The sequence below is a fragment of the Rhinatrema bivittatum genome, chromosome 2, assembly GCF_901001135.1.
Source record: "Rhinatrema bivittatum chromosome 2, aRhiBiv1.1, whole genome shotgun sequence".
Classification (NCBI taxonomy): Eukaryota; Metazoa; Chordata; class Amphibia; order Gymnophiona; family Rhinatrematidae; genus Rhinatrema; species Rhinatrema bivittatum.
The window spans coordinates 637,772,536-637,792,000 of NC_042616.1; the positions used below are offsets into that span (position 1 = coordinate 637,772,536).

The 19,465-nt window shown below is 44.9% G+C and overlaps 1 protein-coding gene across 1 annotated transcript in view; it reads right to left on the minus strand.

Annotated features, from left to right (window-relative positions):
* Window positions 1-13,179: 13,179 nt before the first annotated feature.
* The window catches only part of TMEM68 (transmembrane protein 68), a 96,453-nt gene continuing 90,167 nt past the window's right edge, over window positions 13,180-19,465 (minus strand). The window contains exon 8 of the mRNA XM_029591285.1: window positions 13,180-13,440. Within this exon, the coding sequence (XP_029447145.1) occupies window positions 13,339-13,440 (102 nt within the window). The 3' untranslated portion in view covers window positions 13,180-13,338. The remainder of the gene's footprint in view (window positions 13,441-19,465) is intronic.

A 19,465-nucleotide genomic window follows, 5' to 3' on the forward strand; every position in this document is an offset into this window, starting at 1 on the left:
GGGAGCAGCTTCAGATACGAGTCTACCAGGAGCCTCTGACCTTCACACCACGCAAGGTGACGGGTGAGACCTCAGGCAGGGGTATCAAACCCCCCGGATGCCCAACTTCCACTGAGGCATGGCCCACGAAGGTGCCTAACACCTCAGGAAGCAGAAGGGAAAAGAAAAAAAAGGCAAAATCTCTAACTAACTATACTGAAAAATTAACTAAGACCTCAAGCACCTCTACCAACTGCTGGAGTCAGAGAAATACTGAGGGACTGCAGGTGGCACTCTCGTATATGTAGAAGTGCCCAAAGTTTTGATCTCTGACTCCATCTGCTGGTAGGGATACACAACCCACTTTTCTGGACTGATCTGGGTATGTTCAGGAATAAGATTTAAAAACTACATCTGAAGAATAGGAAACTGTGGACAACGTCTTCTATTATAATTAAAGTAAAAACAAAACCAAGCAAAACACATTTTTGCCTAGCTTCTCCAGTCACCTATCTTATCTGAATTAAGGCAAATTCTGATGGTAAAGATATCCTTTAATGGGTCTATATTAATCATCTTAGACCTTCTCACCCTCATAAAATCATGGATCAAAATGCTGTGCCCAGTAATGCTGACACTAACAATGAAACACAGGAGTCACTCTCTACTGTTTTTCAGATGGATAATCAATTCCTGAGGGCGATTTTCCTAGTGCTGCTACTGACAGGAATGGAGGCTGCCAAGTTGGTTAAGCCTAAGCCCTCCTCTAGTATCATGATATAAGATACTCCAGGCTTTCTAATTACACGTCGCAGATTGTCACCCAGAAAGTCTTTGTGTCGCTCAATCCCCAACATGTGATCCAGATACATTTTAACAGCAGTCCCATGCATTTGCTTACAATTAGAGCTTTTTCAAGTATGCTACCCAGAACATTCAGAACAAACTGAGCCAACTGGATAAAATCATGAGCCAGCCCATTAAGAATGACTTACACAAAGCCAAAAGATTTATTGGGCCGATTGCTGGATCCATTATTTTCTCTGCCCTGGGTTTGCTCTTTAGTATGTCCATGTCCATTGCGAATGTAATTTCTGTTAAAAATTCGTGGAACATTGTTAAGGAGTTGCAGGATGATATCATCAAACAAGAACAATTAACTACTCAGAGTAAAACCCTAAGTAGCATTTTCTCCTTGGTTAACCTATATTCTCCAGCGATTGAGCATAACCAAGAGAACATAACCACTATCGGAACTGCTGTGTGAGAACCGTACCTTTGTCCAGCCCATTCAAACACTCACTAATGTTGAGATTACTTACCTGATAATCTCGTTTTCCTTAGTGTAGACAGATGGACTCAGAACAAATGGGTATAGTGTGCTCGTGCTAGCAGTTGGAGACGGATCTGACGTCAGCACGGGTACATATACCCCCACAGGAAGTGAAGCTCTTCAGTAATCTTCCTTGCAAAAGCTGTTATGGATATATGTGTACTGACGCTCAATGAAATAGTGAAAACAGGATTCCCCTGACCGATTGATAGTAGCTGGAGACCGCCAGCATTCCCAACCGGAAGGCGTCGACACCTGGTAGAGTGGACGCACTCATGTAAGAAGTGATAAGGCTTACCTTGAAATCGGTGAAACCAATGTAGACAGGCAGCTGGGTGGGATGCTGAGTCCATCTGTCTACACTAAGGAAAACGAGATTATCAGGTAAGTAATCTCAACATTTCCTGTCGTGTAGCCAGATGGACTCAGAACAAATGGGATGTACAAAAGCTTTACTCCCGGACTGGGTGGGAGGCTGCCTGAGGACAGTGTAAAACTGCCCTTGCAAATGCTGTATCCTCCCTGGCCTGGACATCCAGACGGTAGAACCTGGAGAAGGTGTGGAGGGAGGACCACGTCGCCGCTTTACATATATCTGCAGGCGACAGCATCCTAGATTCTGCCCAAGATGCCGCTTGGGCTCTGGTAGAATGAGCCTTGACTTGTAGAGGCGGTGACTTCCCGGCCTCCATGTAGGCCGCTCTGATGACTTCTTTAATCCAGCAGGCGATGGTGGGCCGAGAGGCCGCTTGTCCTTGTTTCTTCCCGCTGTGAAGGACGAACAGATGGTCAGTCTTTCGAACTGTTTCTGTCATTTCCAGATATCTGGGCAGCAATCTGCCAATGTCGAGATGGCGTAGCAAACGCCCTTCTTCTGATTTCTTCAGGCCTGCCGTAGTTGGCAAGGATATGGTCTGGTTGAGGTGAAATCGTGAGACTACCTTAGGCAAGAAGGATGGAACTGTGCGAAGATGGATAGCCTCAGGAGTGAGTCTGAGAAAAGGATCCCAGCAAGACAGTGCTTGTAGCTCCGAGATGCGGTGTGCTGAACATACAGCCAGCAAGAACACCATCTTCAAAGTGACAGAACGTAGAGACAGGCCCCGAAGGGCTCGGAAGGTGGATCCCGTGAGGAAATCCAAAACTAAATTGAGGTTCCACAAAGGTACTGGCCACTTCAGTGGTGGACGAATGTGCTTGACTCCTTTCAGGAAACGAGAAATATCTGGATGCTTGGCAATGGTCCTGCCATCCCTCCTGGGCCCATAGCAAGACAGCGCAGCCACCTGAACCTTGATGGAGCTGAGGGAGAGACCCTTCTGAAGCCCATCCTGCAGGAAATCCAGAACCATAGGGATGGTAGTTGCATGGGGATTGGTGCCATGGGCATCGCACCAGGCTTCAAACACTCTCCAAATCCTGACGTAGGTGAGGGAAGTGGAGAACTTGCGGGCTCGGAGGAGTGTGTCTATCACTGGCTCCGAGTAACCTCTCTTCTTCAGTCTAGCCCTCTCAATGGCCAGACCGTAAGAGAGAATTGAGTCGGATCCTCTTGAAGGATGGGACCTTGATGGAGTAGGTCCCTGAGCGGAGGCAGGGGAAGGGGCTCCCCTGCCAGTAGTCTTCTCATGTCTGCGTACCAGGGCCTTCTTGGCCAGTCTGGTGCCACCAGAAGAACTAGGCCCCGGTACTTCTGAATCTTGTGGATAAGGGCACCCAGCAGGGGCCATGGAGGAAAGGCGTACAGCAGGGCCCCTGGAGGCCATGGCTGAACCAGGGCGTCGATCCCCTGAGAGAACGGATCTCGCCTGCGGCTGAAGTATTTGGGTACTTGAGCATTGGACCTGTCTGCTAGTAGGTCCATGTCCGGAATCCCCCAGTGATCCACAATCATCTGGAAAGCTGTGGGGGACAGCTGCCACTCTCCCGGATTTAGGCTTTCTCTGCTGAGGAAGTCTGCCGTGGTGTTGTCCCTTCCGGCAATGTGGACGGCGGAGATGTCCTGAAGATTCGCTTCTGCCCAAGCCATCAGCAGGGCTCTCTCGAGGGACACCTGTTGGCTTCTAGTTCCGCCCTGTCGGTTGATGTATGCCACCGTGGTGGCGTTGTCTGACATCACCCTGACTGCTCTGTTCCTCAGTCTGTGAACAAATTTCAGGCAGGCTAACCGGACTGCCCGTGCCTCTAGCCGGTTGATGTTCCACCCCGACTCTTCTCTGTTCCACCGCCCTTGGGCTGTGAGTTCTTCGCAGTGTGCTCCCCATCCGCTCAGGCTGGCATCTGTGGTGAGCAGAGTCCACGTGGGGGAAGACATCTTGGACCCCCTGCTCGTGTGGTTGGACTGCAACCACCACCGTAGCTGAGTCCGCACTCTGGCTGGTAGAGGTAGATGCATAGAGTAATGTCGGAAGCGGGGGCTCCATCGAGAGAGCAGGGAGCGTTGTAGAGGTCTCATATGGGCCCTCGCCCAGGGTACCACTTCTAGGGTGGATGCCATGAGACCGAGAACCTGCAAGTAATCCCAAGCTGTGGGTCGACTGGCTCCCATCAAGGACCGGAGACGCGTCTGAAGTTTTAATCTTCTCTTGGTGGTGAGACTGACTGTGTCTGCCTGGGTGTCGAACTGGACCCCCAGATATTCCAAAGATTGGGAAGGCTGTAAGCAACTCTTGCTGAGGTTGACAACCCATCCCAGGCTTTCCAGGAGGGCGATTACTCTGTTGGTTGCCTGATGGCTCTCCTCTCGCGATTTCGCCATGATCAGCCAATCGTCTAGGTAGGGATGGACAAGGATTCCTTCCCGTCTGAGCGCCGCTGCTACCACTACAATCACCTTGGTGAAGGTCCGCGGCGATGTGGCCAGCCCGAAGGGCAAAGCCCGAAATTGGAAGTGGCGTCCTAGCACCTTGAAGCGTAGGTAGCGCTGATGATCCTGATGAATCGGGATATGCAGGTAGGCTTCTGATAGATCTAAGGCCGTGAGGAATTCTCCCGGCTGTACTGCGTTCTTGACTGAGCGCAGAGTTTCCATGCGAAACCTCGGGACCCGTAAGTATTGGTTGACGGACTTGAGGTCCAGGACGGGCCGAAAGGTGCCCCCTTTCTTGGGTACCATGAAGTAAATGGAATAATGCCCAGAATTCGTTTCCCGTGCAGGTACCGGGACTATGGCCTTCAGGGACAGCCAGGGTAGCTTCCAATGCTGCCTTCTTGTGGATCGGACACGAGGATTCCACAAACCTGTCCAGAGGGAGATGATGGAAGTCCAGAAAATAACCCTCTCGGATGATGGTGAGGACCCACTGGTCCGATGTAATCTCGACCCATCTGGGGTAGAAGAGGGTTAACCTGCCCCCTATGGCCCCGTCCCCCAGATGGATCGGCGGATTCTCATTGGGAGGCGCGACCGGGACCTGAGCCCGAGCCGGCTCCTCTCTTCTGCTGCTTGGGCCGATAGGACTGGTTCCTGGCCTGAGGATGAGGTGTCTTGTAGCGACTCCTATAGGGATTGAAGCGTGGAGAACTTCTGCCTCTGGAGGGCCTTGGAAAGGCGCGCTGGTTCCTTTTGAACCTGTCTTCTGGCAGTCGAGGTATGGGAGAAGCACCCCATGTGCTGGCCAGTTTATCAAGGTCGCTGCCGAACAGGAAGGACCCCTTAAAGGGCATTCTGGTGAGGCGTGTCTTTGAAGGAGCATCAGCAGACCAATTCCGTATCCAGAGCTGCCTCCTGGCAGCCACAGAAGATGAGATCCCCTTAGCTGTTGTACTGACTAGGTCGGATGCGGCATCTGTGAGGAACGAGAGAGAGGACTCCATGTCCACTGCCGGAGCATTGTTCCTAACCTGTGACAAACAGGAGTGCGTCACCACTGTGCAGCAAGTTGCGATTCGCAAAGACAGAGCTGCCACCTCAAATATTTGTTTCAGGATGGCGTCCAGTCGCCTGTCATGAGCCTCCCTGAGGGCCGCCCCCTCCCTCAACTGGAATGGTAGTGTGCTTGACCACAGCGCTAAGGCGTCCACCTGAGGGCACGCCAGCATCTCCTTGATAGCCGGATCCAGGGGGTACATGCCTATCAGGCCCCGCCCCCCTTGAATGAGGCCGCCGGTGAAGCCCATTCCAGATCTATCAGTTGCTGTGCAGCTTGCAAGAAGGGAAAATGGCGGGCTGAAGGACGAAGACCTTCCAGAGGGTTCTGCGTAGGTGGCACCGCAGAGCTGGGCCCCGAAATATCCAACTCCGCCAGGCACTGAGATATTAGGTCGGAGAGATCTTCCTTGGGAAAGAACCGCCTCATGGTTCGATATGGCTCCATCCCTGAGGGAAGTTCCCCCTCCTCGGAAGGTTCTAAGTCTGTCTCCGAGACATCAGGGTCCGCCTGAACCGGACTGCCCGGAGGCGGTGCACGATAAGGGCGCGAAGGTCCAGGGGCAGGATCCACTGGAGCAGCAGCAGCAGGAGCAACAGCCCCTGTAACAGCAGGGCCCGAACGGGAAGCCGATTGCATCTGCACAAAGGCATGGATCCCCTTAAAGAGATTCACCCATGAAATGGAGGTGGTCTCAAGTCGCCTAGGTACCAGGTCCCCCGGGATTCCCGGCTGTTCAAAACTGCCTGCGAGATCCGGGGTGGCTCCTGGAGAACTATCCACAAACCTTGGTTGAGACTGGTCCTGGCCCGAGGCTCCCACTGCCTCCTCACATTGGGCACAAAGGGAGTCTGGCTCCTCGCTGTGCGTGGCTCTGAGCTGGCATGCTGAGCAGAGGCCGTGAGCTTTCACGCCGGAATCAGGAGGCGCCGCCACCTGGGACCCCAGGGCCTTCGATTGGTCCATTGCGCTAAAGTAATATGCGGCAGTAATATGCGCTTAATACAATATGCGCTCAATACTAAGCGGCAGCTATATACGCTCAATAATATGCGGTCAGCAATATACGCTAAACAGAATATGTGCTCAACAATATGCGGCCAGCAATATACGCTAAACAGAATATGCGCTCAATAATATGCAGTCAGCAATGTACGCTAAACAGAATATGCGCTCAACAATATGTGGTCAGCAGTATGCGCTCAATACAGGCGCCTATCATGGGCGCTCAATACCTGAACCGGGCCAACAAAATGGCGACCACCGCGGCGTGCCATATACAAGCAACGCCGCCGATCCTCGACTTCAGAGACCAAAAGTAAAAGTTGTGCGCCTTACCTGATCCTCAGCGCTTCCTGGCTAGAACCCAGGCGGTCTCCGGCTGTGGGGGAGAGGGAAAGTACCGTCACCACCGCGCTTGAGGAATGCACCTGCTGCCTCCCAAGTCCACACCGGGACCGAGGCGCCTCTTAGCCCGCAGGCTTGGTCCTTGCCGTGATTCGGCCACCGGACCGAGGCCTAAACCTCCGAGGGAGCACGGAACTCACCCCGGGAAGCTCAACTGGGGGAGGGACAAGTGGTATCACCGCAGGAGCGCGGGGCTCGATGATCCTGTAAAGATTTTTTGGTTTTTTTTTTAGAAGTAGAAAAGGAGAAGTAGATTGGAAACACGCTCAAGAGCGTGCAGGCTCTCCAAACTGCTTTGGAGACGGAAATTACTGAAGAGCTTCACTTCCTGTGGGGGTATATGTACCCTTGCTGACATCAGATCCGTCTCCAACTGCTAGCACGAGCACACTATACCCATTTGTTCTGAGTCCATCTGGCTACACGACAGGAAAAGACTTGTTTAGAGATTTGGATAGCAACATTAGTAATTTAATGAAAAGGACAGATTCTAACTTTCTTGGTTTCCCCCACATGCCGTTACAGATGCTTTTGCTAAAAATTACCTGAAATAACATTGAATCTGTCCAGATGCTTATCAGATGGGTAATGCTATACCTCGGGTACGTGGACATCAAGAATATGGAGGTTGCCTATGTTTTAAATTTGCCTCTCTTTTTACCTGAGAATGTTTACCAATTGAAACTAATAATGAACTTAGGTATTTGGACAATTTATATCTGCATGTAGATGCACCTGTTCTTTCGGCATATCAAAGTGAACACCCGCAGCAATATTTAGTTCCTAACTTAGGCTTATGCCAACATACAGTGGTTATGTCCGGGTAAGCCTTTCCTAAAGGATATGACTGTGTGGTTTGTCCTTTGACAATGTCTGAGAGAAGTGTAAGATTACCATGACAAAGTATGATGAATTCTCTGCAATCAAGGTTGCTATTGTAAATAATGTTTGGTTAATTAGCACCCCACTGAAGGAAACTGCTATTTCTAACAAGCATGTTACCAGGAAGGTTCCTTTGCCCTTTCATTTTTCTTTAGTCACAGTATCTAAGAACTCTAGTGTCACTGTAGGAGGAGTGTCCTTATACTACCTGGAATCAGACCCAGTTCCCACCGAGGTTGAGATCCTAGATATGTTTCGGGGACACAAAAGCAACTTTGATGAAAACTTGGTACACTGCTAGACTCTAAAGACTCTCACACTGTTGAACTGTCTGTGGCCCAGCACACAGCACAAATTGCTGACTACAATTATGACTCCAGAGACGAAGAAACATAAGACTGTTTTGACACATCTTACCCACCCTATGATATCTGTTATCCAGCTAATATGCTCAGTCCTCCTTTTTAGATTAATGGCCCTAGACAGAAGCAAACAAGGAAAATCCCACCATAATGCCATGTGGTTTCGTGATCTCTCAGTGGCTGTCTCTGACACTGTAGCATGGCTTAACATATTGGCATATTGTTATTGAAGTAATTAATTGGGAAAATGAGTCACCACAATTAATCAATTATACATCATCACATTTAGGTTAGGGGTAGAGTTGCACAAACGTATCTTACCTCAAATCTATACAGTGACATCACTAACTTCTATTTCAACACAATGCAGTGGGTGAGACCTACAGTATTTTCTTGTTCATTTTTCCCTATTACTATTATCAATTTATCTTTTATTATTGCATTATTGCTTTGCTTTAGTGTGATTATATTCATTCTTATTCCATTATTACTATTATGATTCATTAATATTATTACTCAATTATTAGTGCATTATTATTGCCTCATTATGATGATGTCACCATTGTTCATACATGTCATTTTAGCTGAGACTTGCACAGTAGTCTGGTAATTATTCTCCATTTCAGGTCAGTTTTGCAAGCCATTATATTTTCCAAAATTGACTATTGTAATTCACTCCTTCACGGCCTGCCTGATATCGCACTCAAACCTCTCCAGCTATTACAGAACGCCACGGCCAGGGTCCTCACAAAATCCAACAAGAGGGACCATATAACTCCAATCTTAAAGAATCTACATTGGCTACCAATTAATAGTTTATGAAGGATTCTACACTTAACAGTCACTCACAAAGCCATACACAACATTACTCCTCTGGATCTTACAATTCCTTTGCAACTCCACACCTCGGTCCGCCCAATTAGACTTGCCCAGAGAGGAACTCTTCAAACACCCATCATCAAGACCTCCTTCAGTAAGAGAGCTATATCCGCCTCGGGCCCCATGCAATGGAACCTGCTCCCTCCTGAACTGAGGCTGGAACGATGTCCAATCACCTTTAAGAAGAGACTTAAGACTTTGTTGTTCGAACAAGCCTTTCCATAACTACTCACCTCAGCCATGGTTCTTATCCGCATCATGAGTACACTATCCAACTTTAGGCCTTCATAGTCCTCCCCTACTCAATTTTCCCTGTTTTTTCGCCCAAGTTATACAGACCCTATTCTCTATACTTGCTTCACCCACTTTATGTTTATCCAGAATATGTTGTTCCAAATTATTTCTACCCTGTTCATTGTTTATCCAGGTTATTTCTACCCTATTCTTTGTAAAACAAGACTTTGTCTCTGTTAATTTTGCTGGTTGTAATGTAAACCGAATTGATAATTAATCTTGTTACTTGAACCTCGGTATATAAAAGTTATAAATAAATAATTAGGTTTAAGCAGGAAGAGTTCCCTTGTCAGCTCATTCCAATTTATGAGGGGGGTGGGGGGGAGAGAGATGTAGGGAGCTACCAGAGGTTTCACTACAATGCAGCATAATATGAATCCTGACTTTAAGATGGATGCTTAACCTATAATCAGCAAAAATACAGAGATGATTAAGTTTGGGCAGAATGGCAAGACATGATTGAATTAGCAGATCTGCCTGTTTAACTAGGCCTCTCTGAAGAATAGCAACTTCTCTCCTTAAACACAAACCTAGGACAGTGCAGAGAGAGAGAGAGTGAGTGAGAGAGTGAGTACAGTTCCAAGACCTGCAGTAGAGCCCAACCACCAATCTTGAAAGGTGGGATTATCAGGTTAACTCTATCACTCAGCCAGGTCAGCTCCCTAGTCAAAATATCACACAGCCAGAGATCAGCCGCCCAAGGGGCACCAGCAGTCCAAAGTGAAAAAAAGAGACTCCATTTTGTGCTCCTGTTTGACTATGTATGAAATCTTGCATATGCTAGCTTTTAAAAACAGCACGAGAGAGGGTCTTAGGAAGGCAGCGGTGAAGATGACTAAATTAACACCAGCAGTAGACAACACCCAAGCCATTGCTTTCAGTCCAGCGGACAAGCTTTAGCATACCAAACAGCACTGCACATAAGAAAGTCTCCTGCCTGCTGCCTAACATCCCGAGGCAAACCAGTCTTTTTCTTCTTCAGGGATCCAATAAGTCCTCCTGGCCCAGCTCGCGACAGAACCACTGACATGTGCTTCTATCAGAGAGCCTCCTGAATTCCAGTTCTCTCATGGCAACAACACAACAGTGCCAGTGGTGAGGCTTATAACTATCCCCATAACTATAGCAGATTACTATGTAAGTTTATTAATCACATCCTAAGCAGGTCAAGGTTATTGTGACATGTATTGCTCTGAGTTCACCTATAAATGCTAAGCTTTATTTGTTATAAGTATATGCTGTATTAAGAACCGTAGTATAAGTTTCTTACTGAAGAGGCATAAATCATGCATATTTTTTTGAGTGGTTAGTCTGATATGTCTGAGACTAAAGTTCTATTTCTGAGATAAACAGTTGTCCTTTCCTGGGCTTCTTGGATTGGATATAAACAAATGGTAATCTTCAGTACCACTGTCACTCCAGAGAGAGGAGGAAAGTACCAAATATTCCTTAGAGACAGATTTAACAACCATAAAGGTGGCACTATGTATATCATGAGATAGATGCTGAACCTATTAATAATAGAGAGGCATTATAAAACTGTGCTTAAAAGTCTCATAATCGAAAAGAACCAATAGGGAAAGACTGAAGACAAAGCAAGAGAAACAGTAAATTGAGACTAAAATATAATACAAATGGCAAGCTATTGCCAAAAATGGAACAGCACGAAGCAAAGCAGTGCAAATCATAGGAAGATAATAAAACATGGTTCACACTGGGCGAAGTTACAGTTAGATAGAGAGAGATCATGATCTCCTGATCACAGCTTGTCAGATGTAGTGTGTTCAGTGCAAAGATCTAGCATTATACATGGTGGAGCAAAAAATGAGAAAAATCAACACCACGAGTTAGATATTTGCAATTCTCTATTATTAAAAAAAACAAAACAAAAAGACCCCCCACAAAGGTCAGAGAGAGATTGTTGTGTAGATAACCGGTGCCTGACCCATGAAGCTTCCAAACGAGCTGCCAAATACAGCAGCAATGCTTAAATATACACATTTTGAACAATCGGAGGGTCTTATCCCTGTACAATAAAGGACATGGACATAGAACTACACAGACCACTTGCAAAGAAGAGCAGTCAGAGGAGAAACACACACTTTTTATGAGTGATGGGATGTACAAAAGCTGTAATCAATAAGAGACAAAAGGCATGCTTTACAGTGGCTGCAAGGTGAATGTCCCCTTTATATTGTATTTTAGTCTCAATTTACTGTATGTCTATTGTTTTGTCTTTAATTTTTAGGCTTTTACTATTGATTTTCAATCATGTGACCTTTTGGCACCATTTTTGAATGCCTCTATTAAGGGTTCAGAATCTATTGCCTGGCATACATTCTGCCAGTACCTTTATAGATGCTGAATCTGCCTATCTGCTGATGTATTGATCGCTCCTGGTAAAATTGATGTATTGATTGTTCCTGTCAATTTTATTTTGGTCGTTCATGTCTACTGCTAGTCTTTTTTGACTTTGTCTTTTAAAAGCTCTTATGTGTTTTAGATGCGTGTCCTTCCCAACACACCTCTAGTGAAACATAGCCCTTGTTAGGGGATTCCAGCATCGGTACTGAAGCATTTATTATCATCAGTAAACCCTTTATGGATTCATCTGATTTATGTGGACAGTGTCTCTTTTCACCCACGCTTCTTTTTTGAGCATAATACATTTGATACCATACTAATTATTTCTCATGCACCCTTTCAATTACAAACAGTTTGCTATACAGCCTACAAAACTGGCCAGAAAATAAGACGTTAATGGGGGATCTAATATACACAATTTTTATTCCAAGAACTCAGTTGACTTTAGAGAGGTTGGACTACATTGCAATGTCTGTATTATAACTGGAGAATGCAGATATGCTGTAGAGTTAATTTACAGCATATTTTAACATTTACAGATAAATACATAATAATCTTCATCAGGTTTCCTTAGATTATTTTTTAAGGCAGATTTCATTTAGAACGAAACCATTAGTTTCAGTAGGTTTGTCGGTCTGCCCATCCACCTCTGCCACATCAATGGATTTGCACTAATTTTGGTAAGAAATCATTGATAAAATGTGAAACCAAAATGAGACCATTCTTGTTCAGGAAATTCAATGAAAGTGATTTTTTAAAACTGTTTATATTTTGCATATTATAGAAACGTTCATATACTGATTCTTGTCTATCTCACTGTTCCTCATTGTGACATCACTGTTCCTCATTGTGACATCACCAGCATACGCCCTGGTGATGTCACAATGCTACTCCTTGCCACCCAACATTGCTTTCATCCACATCCGGTTTGAGCTTGCTGCACAATCAACAAACATAGAGGCAAGATGACCATTCATTGTGCCACTTTGTGTTATGGTGGAAGCTTAAATTTCAACTTTTATTTATTAAATAACCAAAAAATCCCCATCATTCATTTGTTAGCTTACTAGTGACAGAGTTCATGCCTGCCAAAAATCATTCAAATCCCAAATATGCTGATAATCAAAAGGGTTATTTGGTCATGAATTTATATTTTAATTTGGTTTTTCTATGATCAGAATAGATCATAATTTAATTATTTATTCTACTGCATAAAAATTTTGCCTCAATGTTCTATAAAAAAAATGACACAATTACTAGCAAGTTCATACAGCACTAAAGTGGTGCATACAGAACAAGTTGGTTTAGTGTTTCACTAAATCTGATTAGGCTACTGCTCCATTAGATTTTTCAGATGATCTCTGAGTTGCATAAAATCGAATGCAAGTCATGTGTCTGCTGCCCCCCATTGGAGTTGAATGTGAAGTGCATGAAAAACTGTGAGATATAACATTTGATGTGCAGCGTATATTATGAGGTGCGGGTGATTGGTAAGCTACTAGAGAATTGTTTGGACCTTGTATAATAGTTCATTCAGCATGTGCAAATGTGCAAAGAATCCCCTACCAAAAAGAAGAGGTAAAAATACTTGTATAGTGCAAACTGATTTCCCTCTAAAAATACAACCTAGAGTATTTACTAGAAAATGTTATCTAAAGCCTAGTACCTTTCACAAGGATGCTACCTACACAGCAGACCTTTGCAGAATTGTTAGGCATTAATGATACTATTTAACAATGGATTTATTTATCACAATAGCACTCTAAAAAGATGCTAAACTTTGAAAAAAAAAACAAACAAACACACTGTATCTTGATTTTCCTTTTTACTAATAGAATACAAAATGTTCAGGGAAATCAGAAGAGGTGATTTCTTTGAACAATCATACTGTACGTGGGAATGGCTTTTCATATAAATTTACAGTTCAGGATTTATAGTAACATATCATTTAAAGTGTAATCATTCATGTTTAGTCTTTTTGCCTTGAGTGAAATCGTTCCAACAAAGCCCGAAAGATGTTTCCTGGTATTCTTTGGTGTCTGTCTATTAATAACTGGATTGCAATCTTTGTCTGCAAAAAGAAAACAGGGAGATATTAAAAAAAAAAAAAAGATTCACACAGCAGGACAGAAAATGTGATGGACTGCAACAAATATTTTCCTTGCTAATTTGCATTAGTTTTATTCAATTTCCATTAATTGTTTTAGCTGCACTTAAGAAGCATATCCGTTAGACTATGTAACTGCTTAGCAGATGGACAGCAACTCAAAGAATCTCATTAGCGGTGCTCAGTACTCAAAGGGTTTATCAGACCAAAAGGACTGGGTCACATGAGCTGTTCTGTGCACACACAAAGCCTGCACTGGCCAAACCGATTAGTGAAATCTTAACGCCATACAGTGACAGAAGCCAGCTGCCATGCCTTCAGGAACTACTGCCGACAGTTTACTTGAACAAAATGTATGCAAAATATAAAAATCTTATACACTGATCTCCCCAGAAAAGGTGAGCTGCTGTCAAATACAACATACATGGCATCTATGTCATTATAACCAGTCATGCACTGTCAGAAAATTGTTACTAGTTATTCAAACAGCTAACTTGACTTGACATGAGGGTCACTTGCTTCAGTGTTGTATCATTCTGGTTACAAATTTATAAATCATTTAAAAAAAAGCTAGTGGATATTTACATAAGAGAAATGACTTGAAAGAAATGAAACAAGTTCATGGTCAGGCTGCTTTGAAATTAAATTGGTGTCTTCAAATTAAAATACCACTCTTTAATAATTTTACATTTGACATTCAGTGTGCTGAAAAGTTCACTTTCTCTGAATTCCCACTATCTGGATACTTCCAATACCAGGAAAAATCTGATGACCTGGCTCCTCTGTAATCTGCTGCTCTGTCTGTTCATTTCTCCTTATGTGGTTCAGTCTCAGATCTACTGTTTGAACCATGAGGTATTCTGTAAATGAAACCCAAACAGAATCACAAGGTCCAATCTGCCAGATGTTGATTGGGACATTCCAGCTGCAGGATCTTCTAGAAGCAGAGAGAATGGAGAAATTGCTTACCTGATAATTGTGTTTTCCTTAGTGTAGACAGATGGACTCAGGATCAATGGATTATGCTCCCCTGACAGCCGATGGAGACCGAGTAAGGCTGTAAAGCTGATGTCACGGTACATATACCCCTGACATGACCTCAGCCCTCCAGTATTCTCTTCAAACACTACTGTACTCCAAGCATCTATTTTGCTAGTTAACTACTGTAACAATTTACTTCTCCCATATTCATCCTTATGTCCTCTGCAGCTGCTATTAAACTCTGCTGCACAGTTACTCTCAGGCTTATAAAGGAGAATAACATTACATCTGATACAGCTTCATTGGCTCTCAATAACAGAATGAATAAAATATAAAGTTGCAATGCTGATTTTCAAGTTGATAAACGATCAGACATGTCACTGGGCCAATTCTATGTTAAATTCCATCAACCTACATGAGCCCTGCGCTCTTCACATAGTTATTTTACTTGAAATCCCTTCTCCAAAAGTGGCCTGATTACAAACCACACGTGAATGTGCCTGCTCCATTGCAGGGCCTACTTTTTGGAATTCATTACCAATTGATTAGAGACAATCTGACTCAGTTAAGCAATTCAGGAAAGAAGTTCAAACTTTTTTTTTTTTTTTTTTTTTTTTTTTTTTTAATTTAAGCTAGCTTTTTGTTAGATTCTGTTTTGTTTTTTTTTTTTTTTAATTTTACGCTTTTATTTATTATTTACTTTTAGACTTTGATTTTTATTATAACTGTTTTTGTGTTAATTTTGTCTGATTTTAATTGTTTTATTATGATGTATTTTCTATTGTTTTTATCATTATGTATGTTTTATTGTTCATCGCCCAGGCCTTTTTGTGTTGGGCGATCCATAAATTCAATAAATATAAATGTAATGAAAGGACTTGATTAAAAATGGTTAACTGTAACTGTACTCAACCAAGCATAAACACTGAACTCTAGTAAGAATCTAAGGACTGGGTGAACACTTACCCGTAATCCCTTGGATTTGCGGCCCATTCCATGGAAGAACCCATGGCACAGTCCTTGGGCAGGACACAGAGTTCATCTGTCTACACTAAGGAAAACAAAATTATCAGGTAAGTAATTTCTCCATTTCCTAGCATGTAGCCAGATGGACTCTGAACCAATGGGATGTACAAATGTACTCCCGATCAAGGCAGGATACTGCCCGTGGTCTGGTCAATACCACCCCGAGTAAAGGCTGCGACTTCTTGAGCCTGTACATCCAGGTGATAAAAACCTGGAGAAGGTGTGCAATGAGAACCATGTTGCCACTCGGCAGATATCGATGGGCGACCGTAGTCTAACTTTCGCCCTTGAGACCACCTGAGCCCTAGTGGAATGAGCTCTAACCTGAGAAGGTAATGGCTTTCCAGCCTCCACAAAGGCTCCCGTGACTACTTCCTTAATCCAGCAAGCTATGGTAGCCTGCGAAGCTGGCTCGCCCTGCTTCCTTCCACTGGGAAGGACAAACAGGAGGTCTGCCTTTCGGACCAGTTCTGAAACTTCCAGATATCGCACTAGGAGTCTCTCGACTTCCAAATGACAAAGGAGACATTATTCCTCCATGTCCTTGAGTTTATCCAGGGATGGCAACGAAATGTACTGATTCAAATGAAACTCCGAAACTACTATGTGTCAGAAGGATGGAACCATACATAGCCGTAATGCCCCTGGAGTCATCCAGAGGAACAGCTCCCGGCATAAAATGCCTGCAGTTCAGAGATGCAATGTGCCGAGCATATAGCCACCAGGAACACCATTTTAAAAGTCAATAAATGCAAGGAAAGACTGCGCAGCAGTCGAAAGGAAGGACCTGCCAAAATATTCAGTTCTAAATTAAGATTCCACAAGGGAACCAGTAACCGTAAAGAGGTTGAAAGTGATTCATTTCCTTCAGAAAATGGTTCATAACAGGATGAGCTGACAGAGAGACCCCATTCACCTCACCCCTGAAAGAGCCGCTCCTGCACCTTCAAGGAGTTATGGGCCAAACCAAAAATTCCAGAATAAGTGGGATTTTGACTGTCTGAGGGAGGACACCGTTTTTTGCACCAGGCTTCAAATACTCTCCAGACCTGCACATATGCTAGGGACATGGAGAACGTCTGAGCGCGGAGTAAAGGGACATGGAGAACGTCTGAGTGCGGAGTAAAGTGACAATTACCGCCACAGAATAGCCCTGCTTCATCAGGTGAGCCCTCTCAAGGGCCAGATTGTAAGACAGAATCAAGTCGGATCCTTACGAAGGACCAGTCCCTGCTGCAACAGGTCCCTGTGCAGTGGGAGGTGCAAGGGGTTCTCTACCAGAAGTCTCCACATGTCCGCATACCACAGACGCCTGGGCCAATCTGAAGCTATTAGTAGGATTAGTCCCCTGTAGGTGTTCAATTCTGTGAATGACCTTGCCTAATAGGGGCCACGGAGGGGAGGCATATAGCAACTCTTCTTCTGCCCAGAAGACAAGGGCAATGGATCTCTTCTGCGACTGAAGAATCGAGGAACCTTGCATTGTGAGATGCAGCCAGCAGGTCAATTGATGGGAGGCCCCAGTTGATGGGAGGCCCCAGTTGAAATGCTTTGGTCGACAACCTCCACTCTCCTGGATCCAGACTCTCCCCGCTTAGAAAGTCTGCTCTGACATTGTATTTTCCTGTGATGTGGGAGGCTGAGATCATCTGTAGATGTACTTCCACCCACTCCATAAGGAGGTCTATCTCCTGTGACACCTGCTGGCTCTTGGTTCTTCCCTGGTGGTTGATGTAGGCTACAGTCATTGCATTGTCTGACATCATGCGGACCGCTTGGCCCTGGAGTCTATGGCTGAACTGTAAACACACCAATCTGAGTGCCCGGGCTTCCAGGTGATTGATGTTTCAGAGGGCCTCTTCTTTCGTCCAACGCGTCTGGGCCGTCAGCTCCCCAGCCCTGAAGACTCGCATCTGTGCGAGAACCAGCCAGGACAGGGACACACCCCTGCTCAGATGAGCTTCCTGCAACCACCACTGAGTCGAGAACAACTCAGAACCAATGTCAGGAAGTATTTCTTCACAGAGAGGGTGGTGGATGCCTGGAATGCCTTTCCGGAGGAAGTGGTGAAGACCAGAACTGTGATGGACTTCAAAGGAGCGTGGGATAAACACTGTGGATCCATAAAGTCTAGAGGACATGAATGAAGAGTGGGTGGCTTGCGGGAATGACGGCTACTTCCTGGAGATAATACCCTTATTCAATAAACATACACACGGTTAATGCGACTCCAACATTGCTATAAGCTTCAACGGCAAGAGGAAATGTGGAAAAAAGGATTTGCATTCACAAAAAAGCGGGAAGTAGCTTGCTTGTTATGGCGGTTACTACCCCAAACCAAATAAGCCTGATACTTCACTTTCAATGCATATCCAGCATAAAACTCTCTGCTTCAACGGCAGGGAGAATGAAGAAAAGTGAATCTATATACAGACAACAACCAACAAGGACTGAATTATATAGTCTGGGTAAACAAATAAGCATGGGTGTAGCTTGCTTATTGCGGCGGTTACTACCCCTAACTAATTAAGCTAGATATTTCACTTAGATGCAGTTCCAACACTGCTCTCTACATTAATGGTGGGGGTGGAAGGGAAATAGAACCAAAAGGTTACTAAGAGCCAAGAGTAACAGATAAGTATGAGAAAAAAAAAAGGTGCGAAACTTGCTGGGCAGACGGGATGGGCCGTTTGGTCTTCTTCTGCCGTCGTTTCTATGTTTCTAACAAACTTCCATCGGTAAGTGGAGATGAACCACATAGTCTTGAGACTGTGGGTTGAAATGTGATAGCAGACAGCACTGAAGTGGATGCATGTGTGTTCTCAGCCACGGCACTACTTCCAGGCTTGCTGCCATCAAACTGAAGACTTAGAGATAGCTCCACACTGTTGGGCATATCATGTTCACAAACTGACGCACCTGGTACATCAACTTCTGTATATATGTGGACGGAAGGAAAACCTTGTCCCACCTGGTGTCAAACGGGACTCCCAGATACTCCAAGGACTTGGAAGGCTTGAGGCTGCTCTTGGCCAGGTTTACTACCCAACCGAGCTCCTATAACAAGGAGATCATCCAGGAGGCTCTGTTCCACTGACTTGATCCAGATCAGCCAATCGTCCAAGTATGGGTGCACGAGGATCCCAACTTTCCTCAACGCTGCCACCACAACCACCATCATCTTGGAAAGTGTTCTGGGGGCAGTGGCGAGGCTAAAGGGCAGCATCAGAAATTAGTTGTTTCAACCCAGTACCGCAAAATGAAGAAAACATTGGTGTTCTTGTCAGATTGGATTATGCAGGTAGGCCTCGGATAAGTCCAGGAAGGTTAGAAACTCTCCCGATTGTTCGGCCATTATGACGGAGCATAAAATGAGTCACTCGCAGGTAACTTAACACTCTTGAGTTCCAGGATAGGACGAAAAGAGCCTTCCTTCTTGGGTATGATAAAATAATAATGGAATAATGCCCCGTATTTTCCTGGGGCATAGGTATTGAGATCACAGCCCTCATCCTGAGGAGCCTTAGAAGTGTAATCTCTACTGCCGCTTCTCGTGCTGGGAGTGGCAAGGAGTCATCATGAATACGTCCCAAGGAATGCTCTGGAATTCTCGAATGACTTCCAGTACCCATTTGTCCGAAGTGATTTCACCCCACAGTTGGTTAGAGAGAGACAGACAACCCCCTATCTCCTTGTCCCAAAGGAGGGTCGGTAAAATTTCACTGGGGGTTTCGGGATGAGCTTGAACTCAAACCTGCCCCTCTCTTGGGTTGCCGGATACGAAAGGACTGAGACCTTTGGCAGTAAAAAAAAAAAAGCAAACAGAATGTTAGGAATTATTAGGAAGGGAATTGTGAATAAAACGAAAAATGTCATAATGCCTCTGTATTGCTCCATGGTGAGACCGCACCTTGAATACTGTGTATAATTCTGGTCGCTGCATCTCAAAAAAGATATAGTTGCAATAAAAAAGGTCCAGAGA